The 18,533-nt window shown below is 54.7% G+C and overlaps 1 protein-coding gene across 1 annotated transcript in view; it reads right to left on the reverse strand.

The window, feature by feature from the left end:
* mri (BTB/POZ domain-containing protein mrityu) overlaps positions 1-18,533 on the reverse strand; it is a gene marked incomplete at its 5' end in the record, with an annotated part of 58,081 nt that overhangs the window by 24,680 nt on the left and 14,868 nt on the right. Inside the window, 3 exon segments of the mRNA XM_037215530.1 lie at positions 3,332-3,396; positions 3,619-3,816; positions 16,191-16,408. Coding sequence (XP_037071425.1) covers positions 3,332-3,396; positions 3,619-3,816; positions 16,191-16,408 — 481 coding nt within the window.

Below are 18,533 nucleotides of genomic sequence, written 5' to 3' on the forward strand. Positions count from 1 at the left end.
GGACTCGAAAATAATCAAAATTGCTACCCGCATTAAGTTTTGGCGGTCCTTCGGAGATACTATCTGCCAGAGATTATCTGGTGTTGTTAAAATACGTAACTAGTCCTGAAGTTTTACTGGAGCATACCTTTGAAACATGCTCCAAAGCTGGGACACATTCCAGTCCTGAAGTTTTACTACAGTACATCTTTGAAACACGCTCCAAAGGTGGGACACTGACGCAATTACATCTGCTCGCCATTTGCGATCTAACTGGCGCAAGCCTGTGAGGCGGACCCGCTGAATGTCCACATACCCTTACCATCTGCCGCTCTAATGCTCCTGGTCTTTGATGGACTTCATGCCTTCCAGCCGCTGAACTGCCACTGGAGGACCACGTTTATGAGTTCCCAAAGGTTCAGTGCAGTCCCCCTCCCCCCTCCCCTCCCCTCCATCGTCTCGTACAGGAGACGGTAGACGAGGAGCTGGCGGAAGATCACGCTGTGTTTGAACGGGGGATGGAAATTCGGAGCCACAGTACGGTAATTCTGAAAATCAGGATTGCAATACCAAAACCGCATCCAATCCTGATACACATCAGTTACACGTACAATTAAATGCATTAGATATTATCTGAGTTGGTGAATTCTTGAGATACATACATATAATACCGCCTTGATGGTTCAGCATCGCACTGACGCCCGCTTTTATTATTGCATTACAATGTAATAACACAAATATTAGTTGTGGTCTTTTCTACCTTTTTCTAAATCTAAATCCTAATTTGAGTCGGGGCCTTGTACCTACCCCGGAGTTGAGCCCCAGTATGACGCGAGTCATCAGCTCTAGTCGGAAGTCCGTTAATTTCATAAATCGAGCAGAATGCATAAGAGATCTCGTCCGATGGAACGATGTCGGCCGACCGAATGGTACGTGACCTTGAAATACTCAGCCTGCTGTTCCCATTGCAGAAAATACCACGTGGGACAATTCTCCAAAGCGCGACAACGGACGCCCATATTCCTCATTCAGCAGCCTCAACAACATGGCAACGTACATGGTCGCATTACCCAAGCGCTTATGAGATAACAATTTAGCCAGAAGATTTAAGAAGAAGCAAGGAACAGCGCAACAAGCAGCGTATGCACTAAGTCGCTGGAAGTAATTTGATTACTTAAAAGCGGTTCCCAGCATCGATTACTTGGTATGGAAGCTCGACCAGCCGAGGTTCGTCACGGGTATGCTCCTGGGTACAGGATCCGCTTGATATGGCTTGCAAAATTGTGCATGCCAATAGTTTGCAGAAGCATGCCGCCGTGGTAAATTACAAAAGGAAATATTACTATCTCAACTAGTTCACGCGAGCAGGCCAGTACAGCTCGCCAGTCATCAATGATGAAATACATCATGAAATAACATCATCATTTCCCCTGCAGGGGAATGACATTGGGGAATAACCAAATAAATGACTGTGCGCAGTCTTGGCGATTTGGTAAAATCTCTCTAACAATTGTTGTCACCCATTTTTCTTGCATCTGTTCATTTTGTCCAAAACCTGGTTGTCTTGAAGGCGTTCAAAAGTTTGCAAGATGCTGGGAGACATGCAAAAGTATTGTGAGTGAAAAGAATGTGAGGGCATTTCCGAACCATTTTTATTGATAAGCCTTACGTCCACTGGCAGTATTCCCACTTCCTCACATTCCATCCACCTAACCATGCCTGCATGTAGTTTTGTTATATTTGTGTGACCTTCAGCCTTCAGCAAGGTCAGCGAGTCGCCAATGCCTTTGTGCAGCATAGTTGCTTTTGTGTGAGTGCACTATGAACAATGTTGCTGAATTAAACAGTGTTATGGCTGTCTGCTGCATTTCGCGTGGCTGTGAAAGCATTGCATCCATTTAAGGGGCCCATTTTTTTTTAAAGCAGACTGCTGTAGGTTGGACCCGCCCTGAACAGTGATCATTGTGGTGTGCTAAAATCTTCATAACAGTGGCTATTTTCATAAATATTAATCGAATGACATAATTTAGTGCATGTATAGGCAGTCTATATGCTATCAATTCCCTCCCCACAGCAGAGCATTGTAAACATACAAGATGCAACCGCTTACATCAATAACGCATTGTTTGGGGACCATTGGAGCATTCAAGGCTTCCTTTCCTGAGGCAAATAGCTAACATCTTACTCGAAATGGACGGGTGTCATGCCACAGTCGAAAAAACCCGTGGGACGGGCATCGGTCCTATTTGACAAAATCTGTCGTTTCTTTACAACTGTGGCGCAGTCCCTGCCCACGAACTGTCTCACATAGCGTTTTATATTATCCACAAGACCCAGATGTCTGCTTTGTCGTGTCATTCTTTCCTACGCCGCAATATTCTTGGTCGGTTGGTTAATGATATTCGGCGAAGTAAAATCAGCAACAAAAAGAGCGCTCGTGGCGGAATTTTTTATACTGGCTACCGGCTGCATATGGCATTAACCTTTTTTGTCCTGAGCGTATAGCAGAACTGTTCGAAACCAGTTCAAAAGTTTTAGCAAAATACTGCATCAATGGTAACGCACCACGTCGGTCTTCAGTCTTCTAGTTACAACTGACTCGGCTACAGTAAAGTGTTCAGCATGCGAAGGGTCTCGGCCATGATTGCCGTCAGAGTAAGAATACATAGGATAAACTGCATGCCAAAGATTGCCTTCTTAACATATGAAACGAGCCAAAACAAGCCCTCAACCCATCTACGGATTGTCAGTATTTTTCTCTGATATGCATAATCGGTGATGTCAGCGAAAATGCCCACAACGCGTGGATGGCCTGAGACCGAAAAAATCGTTGCTCATTTTGGCTTGTATGAGATGCTTAAAATATTTATCTTATTAAGTTTACCGAAATAATGTGAACCATTTGACAGGGTTCCGTGAACAATATTACCTCTTCAGTACGACCCGCAGGGCGAAAAGGAATGAAGCACGGCTAATGATTGTATGGATGTCCGATACCAGACACTTCGAAGTTCTGCTCCGCCGAGAAGTTTAAGAACTTTGCACCTAAAACAGCGGCGGCATTTCCAAACAGGAACTCCCCTGCGTCCGTCACCCAACAGTCGTCCCGCATTATTACGCATGCAATGGCAAATTTCACTGAAGACCATCAGCAACAGCGCTATTTGGCCGCTGACGTCATGGAAACTGTCCTGCACCGATCTCCCACGTCGGGCCTGGCCACTACTGCCCAGCGGCTGACTCCGAACACGCCGGTGCTGGCTGGTGTTATCAGAGTACGGGCGCGCTGCCTGTCCGCGCTTTCGCGCTCAGCACGACCCGCGCCCCGGCCCGGCCCGGTCGGCCTCCGTACCTGCTTGACGACGTCCCTGTTCTCGATGTACTTGAAGAAGCGGTAGAGGGCAGTGGACTTCAGCGCTGAAACGGCGACGTGTGCCCATCAGCGCCGGGTGGGCGACACCCTGGCGACGCTCCACGCCGGCACAATGGATCCGGCACACACAAGCACACACGGGAACATTAAATGGACCGGCTGAGAAGCATCGATGCACCACCGGCACGAAGTCCAAGATCTGCTCTATGCTGTGCCGGACCGCTGGCCGTGCCTACATGCCACACGGCCGGCCGGCGGCCACTCACTCTGGCTAGCCTCCTCGCCCATCTGCGGCGGGTAGTTCTCGTCCCAGTCGACCACATCGTCGTCGAGCAGCACGACCAGGTGGCACTCTCGGTCACCCGAGGTGGCGGCGCGCACCATCAGCGGCAGCAGCAGGCTCTCCAGGAACTCCTCGAATTGCTGGCGCGCGCCGTCATTACTCAGCTCGTGCAGCAGGCCGCCTGCCGGTCAGGCGCCCCGGCCGGCGATCAGCAGCGCCCTCAGCGGCTGAGTGGCAGCATGCTCGGCCCGCCCGGAGGCTCAGTTACCGGACATCGCGTCATAAAAACCGCCGCCGACGGTGGCATTTTACTTCGACTCGCCGTCATCTTTTAATAACGCTTGCATCGAGTCACACAACATTTCGGTACGACATGGTGCGAGGGTATGTGTGGACCGGCAAGGCAACTGCTGCTCGGAAACGCCCCGCACGCACACCGTGTGGCAGATTTGAGTGCAGATTTGTATTCGCCCACTGCAGTAGCCCCACCACGCCTGATGAGCCTTTCAGACGAAATACACATTTGCCTTTACCGAAACTTCTGAAGGAGTATAAAACCACAGGTCCTCTCATTAACTGTATCACACTAATGACATAAGGTCCCCAAATACCTGATTTTTCAACAGAACCACGAATTTCAGTAGCATCTTGTTTTTATCCACATAAATCAGCATAGCTTATAGACAACCTTCAACCTAACAAATGAGGAAATGTTCCGAGCACGCTACCAATCCTTTAAATGCGCCAAGCACTCGGGACTTTAAGGCGCTGAGACTCAGACGTATCTCAGTCGGCCGGAGCCGCATGAATCTGTGCGTACAACTGTGCAGCGCGGGGTGTGGTGAGTCGCTTCTACGAAAATTGGCGGCCTGCAAAGGCTAAACTGGAATCTAACATAGCCGGTCTGCGCGTGTTGGTGGCCATCTCACACCGCATTTCCACAACGAATTGAACACAATGGTCACCGAGAACCCCACGAACCACACCAAACTATTCACAAGCAAACTAAGGCGACTAAAATCCGCCATGGCCGTCACTGGGGCTTCCCGACGCCCTCAGATGCTGAGGTTATAAGGCGTCGCCTGCTTCTCTTCCTGGCAGACGTTTCAGAAACACCTAGACTTTCCTGTTTGTGATGCTTTACCTTACGGCTGAAGGCAGCGTATGACCAGCGAAATGGAAAAAACTCAGGAGCGCACACTAGGGGCGCACCCAGGATTTTCGGAAAGGGGACTTTGGTGAACATCTGCTACGCTGATTTTAACTGTGAGGAGTCATCCATCGTGAAAAATTGGGAAAATGAAGATCTAACTCGGAGGAGGGGGGGGGGGGGGGCTTGGCTGCTCCTATCAACGACATTCAGTTTCCTTTAAAGTGCAAAACGGCAGAACGGGCATTGGTGTCTAGAGTGCGCTAGATGAGGCCGAAATTGCCCGGGAATGGCACAGGCGATGACTTAATTATTCGTGGAACCGTTATGGAAGCGTGGAACCCTTGAATCCATGAAGAGGTGGAGGGCCTGAGATGAAAATGGAAAGTGTGCATAATAGGCGCCTCCAAATAGACGCGAAAACACGTTACTATGAAAATAAAACATCTAACTCCATCCAACGTTGTAGGCGTCAGAGGCGCACAGAATCAAAATGGTGTGCAACTTCTTATAGGCATTAGAGTTATCCACGAAACAAAACAGCGCAAAAGCGCTCCCCACGAGGAAGTGGTCTGGCACAGTGCTAACTGAATCTGAGAAAATGTCGTGGCGGATCAAGTGGCACGGAAAGCGCCGTCACGGAGAAGGCACCACAAGGCACCACAAACAGCAGGAAGCAATCCACGGACGGATGTGACGACTGCCACATCCGGGGCGGTGATCATCACAGGGAGCGGGCGCAGCTGAGCTGGCTCCGGCCCCGGCGGAAGCTGACGAGTGACACGCACGGGGCGGTGATCGTCACAGAGGGGCGGGCGCAGCTGAGCTGGCTCCGGTCCCGGCAGAAGCTGACGAATGACACGCACGGGGCGGTGATCGTCACAGAGGGGCGGGCGCAGCTGAGCTGGCTCCGGTCCCGGCAGAAGCTGACGAATGACACGCACGGGGCGGTGATCATCACAGGGAGCGGGCGCAGCTGAGCTGGCTCCGGTCCCGGCAGAAGCTGACGAATGACACGCACGGGGCGGTGATCGTCACAGAGGGGCGGGCGCAGCTGAGCTGGCTCTGGCCCCGGAGGAAGCTGACGAATGACACGCACGGGGCGGTGATCGTCACAGGGAGCGGGCGCAGCTGAGCTGGCTCCGGCCCCGGCAGAAGCTGACGACTGCCACACCCGGGGCGGTGATCATTACAGGGAGCGGGCGCAGCTGAGCTGGCTCCGGCCCCGGCGGGAGCTGACGAGTGACACGCACGGGGCGGTGATCGTCACAGGGAGCGGGCGCACCTGAGCTGGCTCCGGCCCCTGCCGGTTTGACGGGGCCACACGCCGCTAACACGGCTCTATCCGCGCCGAGTCGGGACGGAGTGTGCCGCGGTCGGCGGGAGCAGGCGCCGTCTGCCATCCACGCCGGATCAATGGCGATATTTACGGCTGCACCGAGATTGGATGTAGAGCACGGAAGCTGGGAAAACAACACCATCTGGTCGAGCACAAAAAACACCTGAAGGCCGGGTCAACCCAGAGAACTATGGCATGGATAGCCTTCCAGGGAATTCAGCCACGGCCCAAATGAAGCTATAGGGAGATAACAGCCAGGACTAGCAGCGACATGCCAGGGAACAACAGAATAACAACATACCTGCGAGAGGAAAGAACAACAAGGTCCTAACGTCCGTGTAACAATACGAGGTGCAGCCCTGCATCATTCACTGCACAAACGAAATTATCACGCAGTTGTGCTACGATGTGACCTTAGAAGGTACTTATCATTTTACCTCCTTCGATGTGATTATCTTAAAAATTCAAATTCAAGATAAACCATATGAGCAGAGGGAGATGACCGGGCCATTATGGAGGGGGTGTGGAGGGGGGGGGGGGGGGGAGGGCAGCAGTCCCGATCCGGCGTCTATACCGCCACGGCCGGGAATGGCGACGGCACGGCGTTCTCCGCGGCCAGCCTGGACCCAGGACCAAGATCCTCCACGCACCGTGGTGACGACCGCTTCCCTTATGCTGCAGCCCCAGCGGCCCGCTTCCAGAATGACCACGGTGCCCGACCTCGGGTCTTGCGGAAGGCCAGGCTCCTTGGACACAACGGCCACATGGTCCTCCACAGAATTGTTCCTTATTTCGCTCACTGATACTAATGCGGCCCGAATCTCAGCGCGACCGAGCATTCAGGGCTATGATCGACACAGCTCAGGGACGGAAAAAGCTGTTGGCCTGAGCTGCTGCCTCGAACAGAAGTTGATGGCCTAAGTTGAGCTTAACTGCTGTGCCTGGGGACTGCCTATCTCGCAATGTCGCAGTGATGTCAGGGTGCTGACGAGAGGGTCGGCCCCGAGGCAAGGTGGTGACGAGAGGGTCGACTCCGAAACCGGAGCTGGCGACGAAAGGCTCGTGTTGCGTCTCGTTCCCCTCCAAGTCTTGCACCGCCCTTGTGGAGCAGAACCAACAAATCTTGCAAAGTATGCTGTTTATTTAAAGAGTTTGCTGGAAAATAAGTAGACCAATGGCCTGGGTCACACTTCACCAAGCGCCCCGACCAACGCCGAAATCTTCCACTGGGAAACGAAATCCCACATGGTCTCCCTCAGCTCCTCCCTCGGGGCACCGCTGACGCCTGCATCATTTCGGAGCTATTTACCGCGAAGGTAGTATTTCAGGGCACTGGAAGTGTTTGAGGCGAAAGTCTGCGCGAGTTGCGGGCTGCGCGGCGGTAATGCTGGTGCAGCCAGTCTCACAAGCTCCTGGCAGGTGGCTGAAAAATCGGCTGCGTTGCCCTGATTATCTTTTGCCTAAAGGATGCCGAAAACTGAAAAACAGAATGCTGCCAGCCACTAGGAAATCTGGGTTTCCCCAGAAAATGTTGAAAACAGATTGGTTTGGGTTATCACTGGCCAGTGGTTAAGAATTGGTGCTCTGATGAGCTCTAGGATCGGCATTTGTGGTAAAACCCAGCTTTATTCCTAAACCTTACTGTAATCCATATTCGTTGTGCCATGGAGTCTACGCCAATATAATAGAATAGCGGCCTCCCAAACCCGTCAGGAAACCTCGTGATAGGATGTTAACTTTGCAGAATAAACTATACTGATAACATACATAAGTCATACCTAACAAAATCATTTGAAAACAAAGTTACTGATAAGAGCACACACCTAACACATGCGTGTTCAAAGTCGCATGAAGCTGGCTAGTTATTCAGCTATGCAGCAATGCAATACACAACAAAATGATTGATCGACGGCTAGTTCGCGACAGACGTGCCTGGCCCGGACCACACTGGCCACGCGAGCCCCGGGACCACACCGGTGGCGCCACCCGGCGTCGATCTCACCACAGGTCGCGCGGCACAGGCTACGGCTGCAGGCCGCCGGTCTGCCGGAGATTGCGGCCGGGCGTCAGCGTACGGCGACTCCGACAGCCGGCTCCCATGACGGTCTCGACGCCCCGGAACGCGCACCGCTCGCTAGTGGCGCCATCGACCGCTGTGCCAAATAATGCAGCCGCTTCCTTTCGTGCGTACGCGCTGGCGGCGAACACAATGCGGAAACGTATTGGATTCCGATACGTTTTCTCTCACGTCACCGACCACAAGAGGAGGACGAGCGTCTGGTCGGAGGCCGAGGCTCCTTACGCTGCAGCTTGTCAGCAGTACACTGCCAGGCCGCCGGAGGCAAGGAAACACGGCGGCTGGACTGTATCGTCTAGCAGATGACCTTCCCCTGGAGACAACAGATATTTGAGCCAGCTTGCTATGTTGTGCTTTCTCATTTTAAACACCATTCTGCGTATTATGTATGCCCAAATGTCGAATGATCTATGTCAATGGCGATAATTGTAATTCATCACGTAAATGGCCAGCGTACCCCAAATGAAGTGTGAATGAATAAATACATACCGTCTAGGTGGCAGTATATGCTGAAAATGTGCGCGGCCTGTATGGTGACGTAGAGATCTTCAACGACTTTCACTATTTCCATACCAATGGATGCCTTTTCGTATGGTCCATGGACGCTTCAGCAGTTGGCAAAGCGTCATACGGATAACTCCCACCACTGCTTTAACTCTAATATTGTTAGATAAGTGGTTGACAAATATCTTCTACTTATATTCTTATTTCAATCAGTGATCAATCACGAGGAACGACTAATACAGCTTTGACTCTGAATCAATAATTTTTAACTTGATTCGAATCAAGCTTCAAAGAGCAGAATTTAACGTTCTTCTGAAGAGCAGAATGAAGCGTTCTTCTTGACTCGGTTCTGACGCTGAAACGAATCGAGCACAAATCCACGTCCTGTCCGCATAATATTGTGCGCTCAAGTGATGCAAAGAAACGCTTACAACGCCTATGCTTAACCTGCGCTCTGGCCTGCGGAGTGTATGCACGGCCTGCGGAGTGTGTGCATGGCCTGCGGAGTGCATGCATAGCCTGCAGAGTGCATGGAGTGTATGCATGGCCCGCGGAGTGTATGCATGGCCCGCGGATGTATGCATGGCCTGCGGAGTGTATGGAGTGTATGCATGGCCTGCGGAGTGCATGGCCTGCGGAGTGTATGCATGCCCTGCGGAGTGTATGGAGTGTATGCATGGCCTGCGGAGTGTATGCACACTGAACTGGCAGCCCGCCCCAGATGTAACTCCGTGCCCAGCGCTTCGAACAAATCCGGCGTCCGGACGCAATTCAGCGCCACGTCCGTAGCAACAAGGCTCACGTTGAAACGTGTTCAACGCCCTCACACTGAGTAGCGCCAGAGGATTCGGCATAACGTGCCACACACTGGGCAGAGCCAGGGGACTCGGCATAACATGCCTCACACTGAGTAGCGCCAGGGGATTCGGCATAACGTGTCACACTGAGTAGCGCCAGGGGGACTCGGCACAACGTGCCTCACACTGGGCAGAGCCAGGGGACTCGGCATAACATGCCTCACACTGAGTAGCGTCACGGGACTCGGCACAACGTGCCTCACACGGAGTAGCGCCAGGGGACTCGGCATAACGAGCATTACTTGAAAACCTGAAGTGGCTCAACGAACACCAATTGCTTGTCCAAAACCTGCACGCTGGCGCAAACTAGTTACGCACTCAACATAAGGCTCCTCCGACTCATTACGACACGTTTCCAGCCTCGCATCTAGCATTGGAATTGCCCGGAAGCCCGCTTCTCACTGCCAAACGGTGCTCTGGTCGGAATGGCGCAGACCGTGTCCGGATCCGACAGCTCTCGTCTGCACCACCCAGCGCTAACCGAGGCTGCCGTTACGCTGTGACGGGCACGTCGACATCTGGAGGAAGTGGCGAGTCCTTATGTCGGCACTTGAGGTCCATTGGGGCGGGCGGTGACGGCGGCGGACAGAATCACGCGTTGCCGCCACCACCACCGCCTCCGCCGCTAGACGTGTGACGTGTGACGTGTGACGTGTGACGTGTGACGTGTGACGTGTGCCGGGTGATGGGTGACGGCCGCCGATAGGAAAGTGACGCTGCATCACCACCGGGCCAGGCGGCACCAGTCCGCCGGCAGGTCACCGCCGGGCCAGGAGGCACCAGTCCGCCGGGGCGTCACTGAGCGCCGCCGCCAACGGAGCACTCCCGCCTGCACCGCCCCTCTGTCAGGCGACCCGCCCGCACGCACACCCAGTCGGAGACAAGAAATCAATGGCTCCAACGATGGTAGCGGCATGGCTCAAATTCTGCTGCCGAGAGAACGCACGACTCGTGAACTGAGGGACGCCCGGGACACCTATGCATCCAACCGTTTCGGAGGATGGATGGCTAACCAATTAAATTCATGGCAAATGTGGTCACCTCTGATGTACGGACCTTTTGTCAGGGCAAATGCACGACGCAGGTGCCTTAATAAGGACAGATGTCTTAATTCGACAATGATAACGAGTCAAACGGAAAGATGAAGTGGTTTTTGCCAGCTACGGTGCTGTCACGATCATAAACGGCCAACACCACTCGGGCCCTAGACGTGGGCAGGTGTTTCGTTTTGATGACTGCGCAGGTCCAGTATCGATTGCACGCACCCAGTGGCAACATTGATTCACGATAAATGCTTGACTACCAGCACAGACGAGATCATTCTCACAAAACAATCTGACGTCACTGACGGAGCTACTTCACGTGCCGGTCAACACCAAACGTAAGCGGACATGTCCATCCAACGTTTGGTGGGCATTTCAACGAGATAGGAGGGTAGGTATTTGTAAAGAGGTAAGAAGATGGATGGCTTGGTGTTTTTTTTAACGCTCTACGAGCATTGATGTCATTTGCGGGTAAACCGGTTAATCTAAATGCTTAGCCTCGTGTTAGCCGGGCGAGTGCTGCGTCGCCGCGGGCCGGCGTGGGTGGCCGCTCTTTAGCGAGGGGCGGACCAGGCGTCCCGACACACAGAGGGACGGCCGCAGCGAGGACGGTGACGGCCGGCCGACCGACTGCATTCGCCTCTCGAGACAATGTACACCGCACAGACTCAACACCAGAGCGAACGATCATTGGCCAGCAAACTGCGCTTCCAAGCCAACACAGAAAACGGAAGCTGGTCATTTCTTCTCAATGGCAAATGGAAGCACCTCAAAACCTATGGGGCAGTAACGGCATAACTCACGTCTCCGGTGCACACATAAGTTCCTTTGTGCAGCGGCTGCAGTATATCGATATATCATATATGTATAGGTATATCTATATAATATAATACAAATTAGTGTATGCAATATATCGCTGTGTGGCAGCTACTGCAAGCTGTGATTTCTTGAGCGATTTGATCAAATGTAACACTATGTTATTGGACTGGACTTTCTGACCTTTCCATCCAGGTATATAACATATGACAAAGGCGACACAATTACCCGGCACATGTAATGGCTCTTACCAATGTGGAGATGCTTTCATTAAAAAATTTAGTCCAAGCCTTTAGTCCAAGCCTGTACACATTTACACCTGCAACCAAACGCCAGTACGCCAACCCAGGCGATAACGCGACGCCATCGGCAGACCTGTCTGGCCCACTCAAAGCCTTATTTTTCCGCGGCCGAGGTAGGGGGTAGGTGGGGAGGCGTGGAGTCAGGCCCAGTCAGCAGACCTTTTCTGGTTGGACTGATGCCACTCCACCGGGCGGTGCGGGTCGCCGGGTGGGGCGCCGGAGGGAGTGGCGCCAGTAGACCAGCCCGGGCCCGGCCGGACTGCCGGCTGCCAGCTGGCGGGCGTGGCCGGCGCTCGGCGAGCGGCGGGCGGCGGGCGGCGGGCGGCCGCGGGGGGCGGCGGCCCGCTTGGCAAGCGCCGTAGCTCGTCCCGGCGACAAACGGACCGACCGCCGTGAAGATAACAGTCGCAACGGCGCATGGATAATAATGAAGAATGATCGGCGCCACCCGGGGGCGCAGTGTGGCCCGTCCAACGATATGGTGCTGGAATGTCCATCCGCCCGGCCGTCCGCGCACGTGACGTGTTTTTTGAAGCATGCATGTCACGAGAGACACGGAAAGGGGACGGCAGGGGCAAAAGCAAGACAGGGGCAAAAACGATCCAGACATTTTTTCTCAATTCTAAACTGGGCGTCACGCGTGATGGATGAAACCATACTGTCAACATTAGAATTCTCGAGTCCATGCTGCGGACGTCTTTACGCTTCTGGTGGCACATGGTGAGGCACGCCCAAAACCCGGAAACTGTGCAAACGTATCGAGGCCAATGCGGAAGGCATTCACATTGAGCATACAAAGCATATGCAAGCCCCCAAAATATGCAAAGCCTACGAGCAAATCGTGCCGCCTCAGGCAAAACCCTATTAGGAGTCAGCGAGCGCCTCAGGAGTGCGCCACCTGGGGACGGCCGTCCACTGAAGGCGCTGCGACCCGGTCCCGGTAGCTGGGCCGGGAGGTCGTCTGGGTCAGTCACGCCGCGAACGGCACGCGGTCAAGCTGCAGTTGGGCCGCCGCCGGGGTGCCATCAGAGTGCCATCACGGTGCCATCAGGGTGTCATCGGGGCGCCATCGGACCGCCGTCCGGCTGCCGTCGGGGTGCCATCTGGGTGCCATCGGACCGCCGTCCGGCCGCCGTCGGGCCGCCGTTGGGCTGCCGTCAGGGTGCCGTCGGGGTGCCGTCGGGGTGCCGCCGGGGTGCCGTGGGGGTGCCGTCGGGCCGCCGTGGGGCTGCCGTCATGGTGCCGTCGGGGTGCCGCCGGGGTGCCGTGGGGGTGCCGTCGGGTCGCCGTCGGGGTGCCGTCGGGGTGCCGTCGGGGTGTCATCGGGCCGCTGTCGGGCCACCACCCCCTGCCTGATGAAGCTGGCCGCACGGGCCGTCAACAGCACGGCAACGTCTCTCAAGAGGTGCGGTGGCGGCGGCGGCGGCGGCGGCAGCAAAACAATGCCGACCGAGAGCGCGACGGGTCCGACGGGACCCGCTGGACGCCGCGCCACGACAAACAGCACGCTGACCGGCTGCCTGGAGTGGGGGCAAACAGCGCGCATACCGGCTGCCTGGGGTCGGCGCCGTCAGCCAGCGGGTCCGCCGTCATATGTCGTGTGTCGTTTGATGTCCCTTGGCATCCTCCGTCCCCCCGGTACGCGGCCGCCACGCTGCGGCGCCCGCCGACACGGCGCTGGACTGACTCAACACTAGCATCGCCCAGATTGGAGAGCTGGCAACATTGCCGAGAACTTGACAACATCTGCTCGATAGAACCAAGTGCAAAATGCTTCGATCACATCTGGTTGATGATACAACGTAACGGCTGAGGCTTATCAGGAATCATTATTGTCACCATCATACCACCATCGCCACACACCTATATTTACTTTACATTGAGTGCACTTCTAAAGCCTTTGCCCTGCTATCGCTGGCATATAATGGCGTGTATCACGGCCTGGGCAGCGGCTTACTATGCAAACTAAGTATGCATGAGCATGGCATTAGTGACAAAACGCGACGCAATCTAGACAAAGTCTCCGAAACACCTTCCCGGCCTATCCCAATATCCAAGAGAGCCGTGCGATCCGTAAGAAATCGACACGTCATCATCTGATGAGGCAGGGCGGCGCCGGAGCAGTTATAATCCGACGGCTGGGACTACTGCTGACCTAAGCGGGGATGTATGGGAGGAAAAATACGTGAGCCTGATAACGATGGATTACTTAAGCTTCGGCACTGCTCGACTGCTTGATCCTACACCATCCGTAAGATGTAGCGTCCGAATGGCAGCCACTGCGGCGGTCTGCGCGACAGGCCGTTTGTTGGCTACGCGCAAACCCAGCTAAACGTCTCCTGCCGACACAACCTAAGCAGCCCAAGCCGCGGAAAGCCAGCTGGATCAGGCTGTCTGCCGGACTGCGAAGGATGGCGGAGTGGGCTCTATCTCACAATCTGTGGAAAACTCACGTCGGGCTGGTGGAAGGCGTCTATCTTACAGTCCGTGGAAAGCATACGTCGGGCTGGTGGAAGGGGTCAATCTCACAATCTGTGGAAAACCCACGTCGGGCTGGTGGAGGGGCTCTGTCCCACAGTCCGTGGAAAACCCACGTCGGGCTGATGCAGGGGGTCTATCTCACAGTCCGTGGAAAACCCACGTCGGGCTGGCGGGGGGGGGGTCTATCTCACAGTCCGTGAAAAACCCACGTCGGGCTGGCGGAGGGGGTCTTTCTCACAGTCCGTGGAAAACCCACGTCGGGCTGGTGGAGGGGGTCTATCTCACAATCTGTGGGGGACCTGGGTCGGGCTGACGGAGGGGGTCTATCTCACAGTCTGTCGAGGACCCGGGTCGGGCCGGCGGAGGGGTCTATCTCACAGCCTGTGGAAACCTGGATCGGACAGGTGGAACTGTCTGTGGCGTGAGCGTGCCATCCGCAAATGACGAGTGTCCCGTCTACCACCACACTAGCTGGCGGCGGTCGAGCCTCAGTCTCGTTAGGCCGGCCTCCACCTGCGGTGATCACGGCTCGGCTCGGGCCGGTGGGGCAGCCGTCACAGGGCCGGTGGGGCAGCCGTCACAGGGCCGGTGGGGCAGCCGTCACAGGGCCAGCGGGGCAGCCATCACAGGGCCAGGGGGGCAGCCATCACAGGGCTGGTGGGGCAGCCGTCACAGGGCCAGCGGGGCAGCCATCGCAGGGCTGGTGGGGCAGCCGTCACAGGGCCAGGGGGGCATCCATCACAGGGCCGGTGGGGCAGCCGTTACAGGGCCGGCGGGCTGCCGCGACGGGGACACGTCATGGCAAAAGTGGAGGAGGAGAGGCGAGGCTGGCTCCCTGGAGCGGCGTCTTACGCGTTGGTGGGAGGTCAAGTTTAGCACGACCTTAACACTTCTTTGTGATCCATCTGACTATGAATGAAATGCTGTCTTAACAGTAATCGGAAACCCATTTCGTATGCTATGTGAACAATTTGCATACAAATGACGCTCCAAGCGATACCTCGGGGATGATTTAATAGCCACACAAGAGCCACAATGGGCATGCAAGAGAAGCCGGAGCGTCGGAGTCCGGTTTCACAAAACCACAAAACCAAAAGCTTGTTGACTGAGCTCCTAGATTTACGATTGACTACAATTTAAGCGATTTTGGACTGCCCGATCTTGAGACCCTTGCAACCGAAATCAATGCATCTGATCCCGTTATCAACAAGCACGCCCGGTCACTGCCAGAGCGGGCCAACAACAGATGTCCGCGTGTGCCCTGAATAGACGCCTCCGGAAACCGGAAGCTTCAGAAAGAGCAAACGTGGCGAAGGAAGTGGTGTCGGTGGAGCAGACAGCCGCCGACCGGAGCCGCGGCATGGGCAGGACTCTGCGGCCGCTGCCGCCGCCGGTCGGTCGAACGTCGCTGGTGCGGCCGGCACGGCGCGGCGCCAGCCGGTCGGCCGCGTTCGGTCTCGTCCAAGGCAGCCGGCCCCCGCCCGCGTTCTCAAAACGTCATCAACAGAGCGTCACACGGCATTTCGGCTTAACGCCGCCAACCGTCAGAATGACCACCTCGCCGCGAATCCACGCCTTCGCGAACGACAGTGGCTGATGACGCGTGGTTTGCTTCCCTGTACTGTGGCTATCAACTTTATCCACGTTGACGCCAGGCCGGATTTTAGCGTGGATCGACATGCCACGAGTCCCACTTAGACAGCGAACGCACGGTTCGCCGGCCGAACTTTGGTCACGAACGGGGGCCTCGTTGGCTTCCGCCACCAAAACAGCTACGAAGCCACCACGAAAACAAGCGAGCAATCGACTCTTCTATGCTAGAGGCTGTCACTGATTGTACACGCGCGAACGCAGATTCCACACGCCGGTCCGGGCGGCGGCGGCGGCGGCGGCGGCGGCGGCGGCGGCTCTCACGCAGCCCGGTCGGTTTCGGGGGCGAGGGGGAAGGGGAGGGAGCGCCGACGGCGGCCGTCAGTCTGTACTCACGCAAGTTCTTGCAGCGCACGATGTCGGCGCTGAAGGGCACCAGTAGGTAGTCACACGCCTCGCGCAGCTCTGGCACGCTGACTGACGGCGGGCAGCGCACCGTGCCTGTCTTGTAGAAGTCCAGCACGGCGCGGAACACGGTGGCGCTGATGCCCTCGGCCACGTTGTACTCGCCCCGTTCGTTGGTGTGCACAAATTCCAGACCAGACGAGAACATGCTGCCGGAGGACAGGCATTCGGCCGGTCACGTCCCCCTGGCATGTGTCCGCAGAGAAAACCGCGATGGTGGGGCCTCCAGGGCCCCACCATCGCGGGTTGGTGGAGCCTCTAGGTCATCAAACTCGCTAATGTTAAAGGTATTAAAAAAACCTCCGCTACACCCTACGCCCCAAAACCGAAAGCGTTCTACCCCATTCACCTCAAAAGTATTCTATACCCCTCCGCTTGATCTGTCCCGGGGGGGGGGGGGGGATGGGGTCGTAATGTTCTGGTGCTGCTCCCTTGATATCTCGGCAATCATTCCAGTCACCCTCTTTAAAAAAGGCTGTGAATTTATCAAAACACAGGCTATATTTTTCAACACAAAAATGCAATAGCCCATGCAAGGGTGCTACAGGGAATGACAAAAGTACAAGCCACAGAGGCGGCTTTGATTAGGTACTGCTATCGCGTATATGGCCCGATTTCGTATGCAACTAACGTGATTTAATACAAATGTACGTATGCCGTGCGTTATGCGAGATATTTTAAAAACTTAGAAACTACAGACGTTGAGGGAGTTTTGGCAATGCAAATTATTTTTGTTTACCTAGTGTGGAGATTTTCATGACGTTAACAATATATGACATGACTGTATCAACTGTGCGCATTTCCTACAATTTTATTGCAAATGCAGGCAGAGATGGTCGGGCGTAGTTCGTCAGGGGTAAATCGTCAGGGGTAATTCGTCAGGGGTAATTCGTCAGGGGTAATTCGTCAGGGGTAATTCGTCAGGGGTAAATCGTCAAGGGTAAATCGTCAGGGGTAATTCGTCACGGGTAAATCGTGAGGGGTAATACCGCGAAGGCATATGCCTCCGTGGCATTAAGGGCATGGGCGTGGCAAATTTGGACGGTTTGTTGCACATTACCATTAAATACTCTCATGTGATGCCATATAATTAATACATATGATCTTGGATCGGTCGGTCCTCGCTGGGAAGGACGACACACGACTATCCCCAGACGGGTGGGGCCGGCTGGTACGTGCGGCGTCGCTGTTTGGCAGCGACGCCGCTCGATCTGGCGGCCTCGCGTGAGCACGCGCCGCTAAAGGCAGACTACTCTGACGGACCATGGCATGGGCCACCGCAACTGAGCTTGAAAATAGACGGTTCGTAGCAAATTATGTATGCGTTAAGCCAGGTGAGATTCAGCTCATGCAAGTCCTGATACGCCACCAATTAAAAGCAAAGCCACTTCCGGTAAAGTCATTCAGAAGTTGAAAACAAGCTTGAAGGGTATTGTTCAAAATTCCCATACCTATCGTTCAAACGCAACGCTGATATTAAGACAAGAATAGTCTGGAACGAAAAGATACGTTTATCAATTTTGATGACACATTCACTGCAAAATATCAAAGGCACAAGAAAACGCTTTCCAAAACTAGCCCTGTTCCCCGCGGGGGGAACTCTGACGACCATGAAGGTTCCTTCGTACCAAAGCTTCCTTCTGTCCTCTTTCATCTGAAGTACATTGCCCACATGAACTCGACTCGTCTGGCGAGCCAGCGCGAGCACTGAAGAGATGCCAGGCAAGTTGCTCGACTTGAGCCTCTTGAGAGATCATCCAGATCCGAGCAATTATATAAAGCTCTGTTGAGAATATCACGTTGGGGCATTCAATCTGCACATAAAGCTACTGAAAGCACGTTTCGTAACGGAACGAAGTCTTTAGCGGAGTTCTTGAAAAGCAGCTGCCCGGAGGAAATCAAAGCGTAGTTTTAATGTCGTGGTGAGGCATATAACATCGCATACTACGTGCTACCCAGCTGTCTTGCTAAGCAGTTAAGCATTGCGTGATACGCAGGTTATCGGTCATCTCTCGGCAGGATACATACCAACTGGCGGACCACTGCAGCCCAGTAACGACTAACGTCAAGCTGCGAGCCATACCCACATCCCCTGACTCGTAAGAAACTAACTTAAACACCATGTCAGGCATGCGTTTGCGGACCGCCAACGCTCAACGCGCCCGGCCGACACCTCCGACTGCATCAGCAGCACAGCCGGATGACCGGATCAGCAAAGGCCCCGCCTCCCATCGACTGATCCCACCCGGCCGCACAGCGCCTCCGTCAAAACAG

Source organism: Pollicipes pollicipes, unplaced genomic scaffold (genome assembly GCF_011947565.3).
Source record: "Pollicipes pollicipes isolate AB1234 unplaced genomic scaffold, Ppol_2.1 Scaffold_3447;HRSCAF=4054_pilon_pilon_pilon, whole genome shotgun sequence".
Classification (NCBI taxonomy): Eukaryota; Metazoa; Arthropoda; class Thecostraca; order Pollicipedomorpha; family Pollicipedidae; genus Pollicipes; species Pollicipes pollicipes.